The sequence below is a fragment of the Anastrepha obliqua genome, chromosome 5 (genome assembly GCF_027943255.1).
Source record: "Anastrepha obliqua isolate idAnaObli1 chromosome 5, idAnaObli1_1.0, whole genome shotgun sequence".
Classification (NCBI taxonomy): domain Eukaryota; kingdom Metazoa; phylum Arthropoda; class Insecta; order Diptera; family Tephritidae; genus Anastrepha; species Anastrepha obliqua.
In genome coordinates, this window is record NC_072896.1 from 51093616 (window position 1) to 51106379 (window position 12764).

The window sequence follows — 12764 nt, forward strand, 5'->3', positions numbered from 1 at the left end:
CTATTTTATTGAGCACTTTTCTCTAGTGCTTGGAACCAAAGGGTAACCGAGTTTAAAACAAAATGAATTAAATAAAAAAAATATGTTTTTGTAATATGCGATTACTTCCCATACCAAATCTAGACGTGAAAATCTGGACACTCTTACAATTTTATATATTTTGTTAGACACGCACGAACATGATTCATATACAAAAAGACTTGGGTGTAAGAGAACCAACATAAATAAATGAATTAAATGCTTATTGAGATGAACTATGTTTTATAATGAACTTTTATTTGCGATACACGACTATTTAAAAGGTGTATTGTTGGGTTTGGAGCGGGGCAAATATCATCTAACGGTGTGTAATTGGGAGAGCAATGTCAAGCAGTTTTGAGAGTAAAGAGTGTGAGCGAAGACGTGAGCGTGAAATGAACATGCGCTTAGTTAGTGTTAGTCACTACAAAAGCCGCAATCTCAATTATGGTATAGAACTTAACTACTGAGTTTAGTTCACAACTAGTCAGATTTGTGGAATTTCGACAGCAATTGCATGGAAGCGTTACAGAACGTCAAAAACTAAATTAATTATTAATCAAAGAAAAAAAAAAGAAATAAACGCTGCTGTTTAACTTCTGGCAAAAACCTGTAGGAAATATATATATTTTTGTCTTTAAATATGACTAGTTGTGAAAGAGATATATTTTTTAATTTTTTCATTAATTTTTATCTGAATAATTGCCAATTCTATTTATTCACTGTACAATTAAGACAGAGTTTGGATAATTTTAAAATTGGTTTTGATTTAAATTGTTGGGATAGGGATGTCGAATAAGTCAACGCTTAACTTGCAATGCAGGCAGTACAATTTCGAACAGTAGTAGAAGATTTAGATTCGGTGTTGTTTTGCTTCAAAATTCAGTTAACAACTAGAAATTGCTTAGGAGTACTTATCAAACGCAAGCTGCCAAAGAGTGTTAGTCATCGTTAGCCAAAGAGAAGAGTGTTTGATTTTTTTTAATTTCTTTAATTATTTATTTTGCAAGTGTTCCGAAGTTTTATACACATTTTTATTTCATTTCTCGTATGTTTTTGAAATTCGTATTTTTATATTTCAAGTTTTTAAATGCAAATTTTTTTAAAATATCATTTTCAGACTCTACCTAACAGCGGCACGGCCTCGCTCGTCTTTGTTATGACATTACCAACCAATAGGGAGAAAACTGTTTGCGAGAGCAGAATTGTGACACCTGAAAAAATTCGTATAAAATAAAGTTTTCAAATGAAAAAAACTGTTTTTTACAAATAAAAATTGAATTTGAAAGGCCATATGGAGATATTCGAAGGTTTTATGGCTGGGGACGTACACATTTATCAGTTGTTTCTGAAAAGCTTGACCGGAAAGAGAGAGAGTGAGAGATATGTAGATGCAAAAGAAAGACAGCTGGAGGAAATTTGTTAGGCACTTGAGTTAAAAAATAATAATAACAAAGAGCAATAAAGACATTTAGTTAAAAAATTATAACTAAAAGTTGAATATTTCAGTTGTGAAATATTCGGTGCTTCTTGAATTATTTACTGACTGCTTCTTGCGATTATTGGAAGTGTTTCGTAATTTTTAATTTTTGCGATTTTAAATATTTTTAGAGTTCGGTTTTATCTTTTATATTATTTGTGAATAGATTAGTTAAACGTTTAAAAATGTTTACAATAAAGCAACTTCGAAATGATCACTAAAGTAACAAGCTTGGAGTAAGAGAAATGTCGAAAATGAGCTAATGAGAGAGTTTATGTGGTATTTGTTGAGCGATGTGGCAGGGAATAGAAACATCAAACTAAGATACCAAGAAATGAATGCGAAATGTCATAACTACTCGTATTAAAAGAAAGTTCCACTGCAGCCGAACCGATTTGTAAATGACCATCATATGGTAGGTTCCGCGGGTTCGAAGCCCATTACGGACATGAAGCATGAAATTATATTTAGAAAAAGTGTTTCCTAATAGTGGTCTTTCCTAAGAAGCACTTCCAAATCTCCGAGCGGCTTTCTGTCACGAAAAAATGTATCATAAAAGCCATATTTCGTACGGATTCCACACTGCTGGCCCCTCTTTTTGTAGTTTAACATCAAGATGGATACCACAAATCGAAGTAGAAGCTCTGCTTAATAAGTAATAAAGAATGTATGCGGCGATACATAGTTGCTCCGCGACTTAGTATGTCTCTGGTGGAAATATGAAGTATTTGTAAGTTCACCTTCCGAGATAATGTTAGAGGATCGCTTCCTAGATTCTTCGCACTTTTGTCTGATATACGTCTTGCAGCAATTACCTAGTATAATAACCTTAATCCTTAAAATTTTTCTTCGTAGTTCCGAGTAATCTTCGATTCTTTGAGCAGCCTATGTTGAGTTGGTCGGGGTCAATTCTAGAGTCTGCTAAAGTATCAAGAACGCATTTGTGTCAGAGTGAAGCTGTTCGTCTCCAAAGGGTGGTGATTGGATTTCGAAAACCATATACAGGGACGAGAGCTAAAGAATGTTATGAATTACTCTCGGTGGAAGCCGTTTAAGCCCTGATTATATTCCTTAGGGTACAGTGGATGTTGTCTAGATTTCGCCGGTGATTTGAAAGAGATGACTTCTGAGATGCTTAGGAGATGGCTTTACTTTCATTGTGATAGATACTGCGGTAGCCTCCCAACAGAAACTGCTTGCTGAGAAAGACGTTATGCATCGATAATAATGTGAGGCTTGAAATCCAACCGAGGATCTCTCTTGCCAATAAGTGCTACTTTGGACTAAGTAGGTAATTGAGTAGTAAAGTCCTCTCTCGATAAACAAAACTAACACTCTACAAGGTTCTCATCATGTCCGTCTTAACGTATGGCGCAGAATCACGGACGATGACAACATCTGATGTGGCGTACCTTCATCTGCTAGTGACCTTTGCACGTTGCCAACGGCGAATATCGCGTATGTTGGAGCAATGAGCCAATAAAGATTCAACGGCCCCACTAGCTAGGTTATGTAGTGCGAATAGATTCAAACGCTCCGTCTCTAAAAATCTTCGATGCGGTACCAGTTGGTGGTAGCAGGGGAAGGTGGAGAAGGACTTGGCTTTTCTAATTGGAGTTGGTTAGTACGTAGATGAAACGACTGGCGCGTTTTGTTAAACTCGACGAAAATCGCTGAAGCGAGGAAGAAGAAGAAGATATTTTAATATAGGCTCTTAAATACAATAGTTACAGTAAATGCTGTTTTGTACGTTGTTTTTCAAACAATTCAGATCAACTTGACACCGAAGTTCTCCTTCAACGCACTGATTTTTATGGACAATAGGCAGGTGTTACAATATTTTATAGCTCTTCCTCTTTCATAATTGCTTTGGTCTTGTCTTTTTTGGCTACGGCACAGTGTTAGCCGAACCTTGGACTCTTTCCTACGCTATGAGGATTGCCACATTTCCATGAAACAAAGCCTTTCTAACTCTTTTGCATCACCGCTCGAAATGCGCGATGTACTCAAAATACCTTGGGTCCATAGTACTTTTACTGTTTGTTCTAATGAAAAATAATATTTTCTTCAGACTTTTATATACAAATTATTTATTGCGGATTATTCCGTTCTTGGTGATAAAAGAGAGTTTTTGTTCTCGGATTATTCCGTCGAATGATGCAAATAGGTTAAGCACCATTTCACAAAACCTGCCTTTCATTGCACCAAAATGGATTGGGTTTCTAAGAAGGCAATTTTGTTGATAGGTTACTTTCTAAAATTCTTAGGACCACTTTTGTAAAATTTCTGAAGTCGTTCAGAGACTGTACGAGCAGGAATTAAAATTTTCTAGAATTTTTTAATCGCTTTTTCCTTAACGGTAGGCCAAAGCTGTGGACGAAAGCGAGTCAAATACATACATAAGCTCCAACGAAGCCCTTAGGAAGATACTATGTATTTCCCTAATACCCACAAATGGCAGATGCAAAATGGCAGGGCAAGTTACTCATACGGTAGTGTGGAGTTTCATTTATATTGCAAATGTACACAACATAAGCAACTATGCAAATCCAAGCCAATCTATGGCATAGAGGACATGAATTGCTTCGCGAAACTGCAGTTATGTATTATTTTCGCACATTAAAATTATACGAGTATATTAAAAGTGGTAGATATATATTCTTTAGTGCTATTAGTTGGTAAAACTATAACCCTGAATTAAGAGTTTAAAATTAAAAAAATAATTATGATTCATAAAGTTTGGCAAGCTTGCAATGAAGTTAGAGTTGCAGGATAAGAAGAGTCAGGGTAATTTAAAATTAAAAAGTAAAACCAAAAAATTTACATAAAAAAATGATATTTTTGATATGAACCTTTCTGTGCTTCCAAAAATTTATTTTGGCAACCTGGAAGTAATCGCACAGATTTATATTATATGTACTTATAACGGAACTTTGAATATTTTGTATGTAAAAGTAGTGAGTTTTCAAGTAAGATTGTAAATTAATTACGGCCTACTGCTTTAAACGATGGTGACATTATTATTTCGCAATATTTTCCTTTTAATTGATTAAAAAATCCAAAAATTGAAACAGCAACGCCGGCAAACTATTAACTTACTATATTTTATATAACTTTATAATAAAGTACTTAAATTACAAAAGCTGAAGAAATGTTAACATTTTAAGGATTTATATTATATTACAACAAAAAAACACTTATGTATTAATACAAAACACATTGAAGACACAATTAACAAATACAACTTATATCTCCTATTTTAGGACGTAAAGTGCAAAATTTATGTAAAAATAATTTTCTAAATTTTGAATATAATTTATGGGTGATGAAATGATATTTTTCTCAGTAAATTCGAAAATATTTTTTTGGACTAGTTCTGAACTCTGTGCATTTTGACTAGTACAAATTAGTGTATTATCATGATTTGCTCTTCAATCCTTTTCCAATAAAAGATTATGCATTAATAATAAATTTAAAAAATACTTTCAAAAAAGGTTCGTTATCAAAAAATATCATTCCATGAATGGGTTAGGAGTTTGCGAGATAAAAAGTTAGTGAATATGAACATGTAATTATGCAGTTACGATTATGTATGTAGTTATATGCAAAAATTTTAATTATACATTTTTACAGATTTTTATTAATTTATATTAAAGAAAAAATCCAAAATAACAAACACACGCAAGGTGAATAGTATAAATGACATGAAGTGAAATGCATAGAAATCGAAGCGTGTTGATTGGTAAAAAAGTGCCGGTGGAAAATTTGACTAACAGTGCTTTGAAAGGAAGGCTAAATACACGTGCGAAACAAAGATGGCAGCAGAGTAAAGTTAGAGAGAGATAGAGAGTAGATACAGAGAGACAGAGATAAAGAGATAGAGTAGAAAGGACAAGTTTGCAAATAAAAGAGATCGACAGAACGAAGGAGTGCAGTGAAACTGGATGAGCTTAAGCAGAATAAAGAAAAAACAGACAAAAAAGAAATAATGAAGCTAGAATGCCCGAAGTTAGTAGAGAGCAAAACTGAAAAGCAATTTATTAAAAAGAGGAAGTAGTTTGAAAAGATTAGAGTGTTAAAAAGCTAAATCTGATTATTAATAATTAATGGAAAAAGTAGAGAGGTTGGAAAGCTTTGAGTAAATAGTAGTTAATTTACATATGAGTATGTACAAAAAATTAAGAGTTAGCTTTTTAAGTTCACAAGTAGATTCCCAAGTTAACTTGTATTTGAAATCTGTCTCATAAGTATCTTTTGTAATACATGGTGAAAGGGAGGCTTATAAATGATGAAAAGAAATGTTCTTAAATGAATGGAATGGTTTTAACGAAAATTTGGAAGAAAGCAAAGTTGTGGATTTGTATACGTCGAGGTGAATTTGATAGAATTCCAAAAAAAAAACTTGAAAAAGCTTGAATGGAAAGCTTAAAACAGGTGTATTGGTTAAAAACTTTATAAAAGTATTTCTTTTTTTGGTTTTTGGAAACAGCAGTTAGGCAATTTAATGATTAAAGGAAACTTCGGCCGATTACACGGACTGATGAATGGAACCACTTTGAAATAATTATTATACAAATTGCAAATTTTTTGGTTTATTTAAAAGTATATTAGTTGTAGGAACTTTCGCAGTGGAGTTTCTTTTAACAAAAGCTTGAATGCCGTCGGAATCCTTTATTCCCTTTTTTTATTGCAGAACCAAATGATTGCTTAGAGATTACCTTGTCAGGTTTGTTATGATGAATGAAACTATTTATTAGAACGGCCTGTGCACGCACAAAAGTTTTTTTTTTTGTAGCTTAAAGAACTTTTTTCTGAAAGCTCGAGCAAGATTTTAAGGTTTGCCGTAAAAAGCTGGCAATGTTCGATTAATACAAAAGTACCAATATATCTTTTGCAGCTTTCAAACCATATCGATGCAGCTAGGGGAGCTCTGCGTGGTGAAAATTTATATATTTTAAAGTAGTGAAAGCTAAAGCAGGGGTGAATGTTTTTATAAAACATTACTGAGAGTCCTCTAGTGAGAATAACAAATGAAAGAGTAAATTTAGGTTTTGTAAGCGAGGGAGGGACATGACGACAAAATTTCTGCAGAAAAATAAACTCGGCAAACTTTACAAACTGAGATGGGCAGCTCACATATTACGATCTAATACGGATTACCCACACCCACAAATACTCTTTGGAAAGTGACACAGACATAGAAGAAGGAGTGACCCACCACTCAGATGGATTGACGGCGTAAAAGAAGACGCAGGTTTTTTTAAGACTTCGGGCATGGACGATGCAGGTACGAAACACCGAGAAAATTGCAGGCATACATATGCTACAGCAGGCGAAGACCCGATCAGGGTTGTCCAGCCAACAATGATGATGCGACTGCAAGCCCGTTTGGATTTTTTTCGTAGTTCACTTGAAGGTCATTTTGAAGTTGTAAAAAGCATTGACGAAAAGCAAAGTAAGTCAGCGGAAAAGCTTTGAATTTTTTGTATTATAATTATTATAATGAAAGACACATTTTCATTATAATTGTGAAAGGATCTTGGCGAAACTTCGAGTGCTTTTTTTCAAAAAGATGACAGTTTGACATCACTTATTTCTGATGAAAGCTGTAGGAGCAATGAAAGCTTCCCTAGGGCAATTAGTAGAGCTTTCAAGTGGTTAAGAGAGGATTTTTCGTTTTTAGTATTAAAATCTCGAGCTTTGCTGAAGGGGCAATGAAAGCTTCTTTACGACAATCAGTAGTGCTTTCAAGTGGTTCAGAGAGGATTTTTCGTTTTTAGCAGAGTTTTTAGCGTTAAAGCGTTTTAGCGTGCGTATTGAAAGCAGATACATCGGTATGCCTTCGCAAGTAACTGGTAGATGCATTAACAAATGATACCGACTATGATCAGGTGGTCCAAATCTCACAACTTTGCTGAATTGGAATTATTTATTGAAGTTTGAAAGTATTTAAGAATTTTTAAAATATGTACTGTAACTCTTTTCTTTTGATTACTTTTTCGTGGAGTTTTAACGGAAGAATAGATAACGATAGCATTTAAAATAAATGGGTTTTGAAGAGTGTGTTTCTTTTTTCAGGATAAGCAGCTAATTTAAGTGACTATTTTGAAAAGGATATTTGAGAAGGTTTGAGAAAAAAAAGTTATGCTGAATCTGCTGTAGGGGAGGTTATTAGAGTAGTGCATATGGAAGTTTATTGCAAAAATGGGAGCTTGAAGTACTGCAAGGAATCTTTGAATTATATTTGTGTTCACGGCTTCTTTTTGCTCTTCTTTTGATATTTTGAGGTGTCTGGTTTCTGTGTATAATGCATGAACACTAAGTAGTGAGTGGATAAAGAAATTGACTACAACAACATTTTTGGCCATACATGTAGTGGGGAAACTATTTATGCAATGCGCGAAAATGATAAATGAGTGGATTTCATTTACACGGTGGTTTTGGTGCATAGGCTGGGGAGTATTACTTAGTATACTAATTTTTTAGTATTTTTTGGCTAAAAGTTTGTAGAAGAATCTTTAATTTTAAAGAAAGAAGGGGAACAAAAGTAATGCAGATTTTCTTCAGTGAGGGAATTTTCTACTTCTTCGCTATTTTAGTTATATGCAGTAGTGGAATATGGACTAGTAGTGGTTGCTTAAGATTTCGGAGTGGTATTTGAGCGGTCGTAGGTTATGGCACATACATTTATATTAGTGTAGATATGCTTGTAGTTGAGGCTAAGTAAAGGAAAATTGTTATAATTTTTTAACTCAGCAACTTCAGCGCGCTAGCTGCACAATTTTTAAATGCCCGTAGTCCTCATTTCTTTTTATAGGTTAACTTAGTCGTCGAGGGTCAGATGCACTGAAGGTCTAATTTTGTTACCTTTTTGTTTAAGTACAGCAGAAAATAGTATGGTGGGAGTGGCAAAAAAGCAAACACAACAAAAACCGCAGCTAAAAGAAAATGCTTTAAAATATATATTTAAGTTTACTTTTTTTCTATTAGTCAATTTTGCTTTTACTTTTTTTTTGTTTTTTCTGAAGCTAGGTAAACACATAATGATTACGGTTTTTGGTTTTTGTTTTTAAAGTGGCAATGATTAATTGTAATAATTTAGCAGTTAATAGTAGTATTAAAAAAAAAGTAGCAGCGATAGTAGTAGTAATAGTAGTAGAGTGGTGGATAGTAGCGATAGTACGAGTATGTTTAGTAGACAAAAACGAACGAACATTTAAATTGTTGTGGCACAATTTTGGTTTTTTTTTTGGTTTTTACTTTTATTTAATTGAAATGCCATTTAGTTAGTTTGTTGGGTATTTTTCTGGTTTAAGAACTTTTAGTAATATAAGGTAATAACAACAACGATAACAATAAGTCATAAATTGCGGTAATTGGAATAAGTATTTGAAATTGTTTTTGCTTATGATTTTTTTTTGTTTACTTTTATAAGTAAATAAATTTTTGTTTGTAATACGTTTTTTGTTTTTTTTTTTAACTATTTGCTATAAAATTTGAAAAAATGTGCATTTTAAAATGCAATCGCTACCTAACAGGGGGATTGCATCAGATACTTGGGGCAATGTCTCAGCTACAAGGTTGAGAAACACTGTGAGCGATAGAAGAATTGTAACTCCTGTAACAAAAAAGCAAAGATATTGTAGAAAAAAGAAGAAGAAAATATTTTGAAAAAACAATAACGTATACGAGTAGTTTAAGTAGTATTAAGTAGTAAGTAGTTTAAAAAATATTAAGTTTGTTATGTTAGATTGTGACGCAATTTGTTTTTTTTTTCTTTATATTTATAAATAATATTTGCAAAAATATTATTTAAAATTGCGTTTTCGTCGATTTTCCTATAAAGCGGTTTTGTTTTGTTTATTGTTTTTCTGTTGTTGCTCATTTTTTTTGTTTTCTTGTTTTGTTTATTGTTTTTCTGATTTTGTTTATTTTTTTTTTGTTTTTGTATATTGTTTTCTTGTTTTGTTTACTGGTTTTTCTGTTTTTAAGTGTTTCGGTGTCATACTTTACTGTGGTATTCTTGGTTTCCTCTTTGCCATTGAAAAAGTGTAAACGTGTTTGTTTTTGTTGTTATTTGTGAAACATCATATGCAGTAAGTTCATTAAAACTCCGTGCGCATGTAAGTGTTTAACGAATTTTCATTTCATTATTTCGCAAAAATTTTAGTTGAGTAAATTCACATCACGTGAATATGTCTGTAAAAATCTTGTAAGAACTGCCTCAAAATATTCACTGATGAGTAAGTGAGTGAGCATGTGTTTGCACGCATGTATGTATGAATATGTGTGAATGTTTTGTTTTTGTTTTTAATTTTACTGATATAAAAATAACCAATCAGATGCAATATTAATGACAAAAAACGATGAGTTCCAAAAGCCTTTGAAATGTTGGAGGTAAAGCAGCAGTAATGCTTTGTAGGAGCATAAGACGCCATTTTGCATTTCGCAGTGTTGTAAACATATAAACATAACACTAATGTGGCATATATATGTATGTATAAGAAATAGGAAAAATGTTTTTATATTTTATTTGCCACAGAGCAAACTTCGCATGGGCCAACAAAATATCAAGCGAAAATATTATGCTAAAAGCCAGAGTATAACCAATACTAGTGCTCCCTTTGGCATACTTTATTACTAAATTATTACTTGGTCCTACAACTTGGAGAGTTGCAGGTAAAAATTTTAAAATTTTCCACCCGGCGTGCCGAGACCTACGAAATCAGAGTAAAATTTTCCAAAGGCTTTCGCCGCGATAAAATACTAGTCGAATCTTTGATATATTCGTTTTTCTCAGTAGATCTGTGAATATTGTGCAATTTATAAGCTACAAATTTTTTTAGAAAAAAAAAATCATTTATTTTTGCACTTATTCAAATATAGGCGAAAATAACGTTTGTGCACTGGTTAGAATATTCTGGAAATTTTTGCCACCAGCGCAATTGCGCTGTTCAGTAATCAGTTGCAGATGAAATCTACAAATAAACTAAATGAAGTGATGCCCAGATGGCAGTAGTCAATAATTCCTAGACGGTACCTTTTCTATGTCAACTTTGAGATTTGTTGAGATTTGAAGGCGTTGAAGTTATTCAAACTTATTATGAAAATAGTCGCTCTTCAAGAACAACATAACGCAAAATTCGTTACTTTCTTGTGGAAATCCGAATGAGTCGGCAATTCAAAGGATGGTAGAGAAATTTCAAGAAACTGTTGATGTCGAGGGTAGAAAAAGGGCTGGCAGATCAAAATCTGGACGTTCTATTGAAAATTATGCTGCTGCAGCGCAAAGTGTTCCTGAACAACCTTCAACATTGCATTTTCATTAAGTATAATATCATAGAAATATTGTGTGAAAATTTGTGATCAACAATTAACAAAGGGCGCTCGGGCGCTCTGGAGCGTTCGAGAGCAAGTAACTGGATGCTGGACGTATGAAAGTGGCATATAAGCGCGTTAACGATAACACTCGAGAAGGTAGAATGCTACGTAGGCAACAGCAAATCGATATTTTGGAAGCTGCTATGACGGCTGAAGAACTATTATATGGCCCTGGAATAGATGGATGACACAGTCTAAGAAATTAAATAATTCGTATAACTCTACATAAATCGATAGCAAAACCTTAAATGCGTAACTTAAAAACCGTTGGTAGATTTCAATAAAATGTATACTACTTTTGAAGAACATAAAAAAATCGTGCCTGATCAAAGGAGTAGGTTTTTTTGTTCAAACATTTCGATTTCTTTTAAATAACTAATTTTCGGTTTTTTTCTTGAAAATCTGAAAAATATTTCCTGAGGCCGCCATATTGAATTGAATTAATTTTGAAAAAAGGTTATCTATTAATAAAACTAATTTCTCTTGTCCGATTGATTTTAGATTAATCACCAAGGACTTGTGATGATCACCGCAAGGGACTTCGTGAACAGCGATAACTTTTTACAATTATAAATTTTTTTTTTGAAATTTTGCTTCAGTCAAGTCGAAACATGATGTATTAATGCTATGTTTTTATTTTTGTAAAATAAAGCAACTGACTAGCAAACAAAAAAAAACAATATTGAAATCATCATTTTTTCAGGCCTCTGACTACACCCTACCCCTTCAAAATACATTTTCATGTTTTGCGCATAAAAAATGATGTAATTTTTGACATATAATTGTTAAGAGCCGTATTTTGAATAAAAATACTGAAATTTGAAAGAATCTAAATTTTTAAATGCTCTATTATAAAACAACATCTAGGCGAAATTTTGGAAATACCCTTTAATAATTTTTAAAGCCTACAAATAACTTAATTTTTATAAGAATTGGCGACAACGGTCAAAATCTTTGGATCACTTGACATGGAACCGCTCAAAAGTATTTTATGTGGGCCTCCAAAACGAAGAAGAAGATGAAGGGAATTTTCTGTATATGTTTTTATTTTTATTTCATTATAATTATATTATTATTATTATTTGCTATCACGCCGGTTGGGGGCGCAAGCAGCTTTTGACTTTATCTGCTGCCAAGCGAGCGAGTCATAAGCTGTCTTGAATACGTCATACAGGCTTCGTCTCCATGTTCCTTTCGGCCGTCGTCTCTGGCGAGCGCCTTTCGGATTTTGATCCAGGGGCATTCTGCTGATGTCAGTCGCAGGTTTATGGATTATGTGGCCTACCTATTTCCACTTTCCTTTGCGTATTTCAATCTCAACCGGCCTGGCCAACCGGTTATCTGGCCAAAACGGCGGTTTATAAAAGTTTAGAGCCTTTTTGTTGTTGAAACCGCAACGGACCACGTTTTGCAGTCATACAGCAGTACAGACTTCATTTTCGAATTGAATTATATTCGAATGGAATAATGCCCATATACTACATATAATTTGGCCCAAAATTAATCATGCTTTTTTACGAATAAATTTGAGATGGCTCTGCCATCGCTTTTTTAGGTTGTTTCAGTCAGACCAGTCAAATAATCAACATAGCCATCAATCTTAAATTTATGATTCTACTTTCTGACTTTACTTAGTGGCTTCGGCTGTGGATGTCTTCGGGCCTTTAGGATGGCTTACCAGAAACATAGCTTCAAAACGCTTTTTATATACATCACTCAATGCCATAACAAGTAACCACTTGAAACCTCAGCACAAAAATTAAGCGTTCACTGTACTACGCAGTGTCACTTGGTTGGCGCCGATATCAAACGAATCAAATACCTGTATAGTATGCAAATCTCTTTTGAGAAACACACTACGAGGGTGGCTCAATAAATACCCGTG

The 12764-nt window shown here is 33.4% G+C and overlaps 1 protein-coding gene across 1 annotated transcript in view; it reads right to left on the bottom strand.

The window, feature by feature from the left end:
• LOC129248739 (neuronal acetylcholine receptor subunit alpha-7) overlaps positions 1–12764 on the bottom strand; it is a 314041-nt gene that overhangs the window by 27214 nt on the left and 274063 nt on the right. The window contains exon 9 of the mRNA XM_054888356.1: positions 9030–9116. Coding sequence (XP_054744331.1) covers positions 9030–9116 — 87 coding nt within the window. The remainder of the gene's footprint in view (positions 1–9029; positions 9117–12764) is intronic.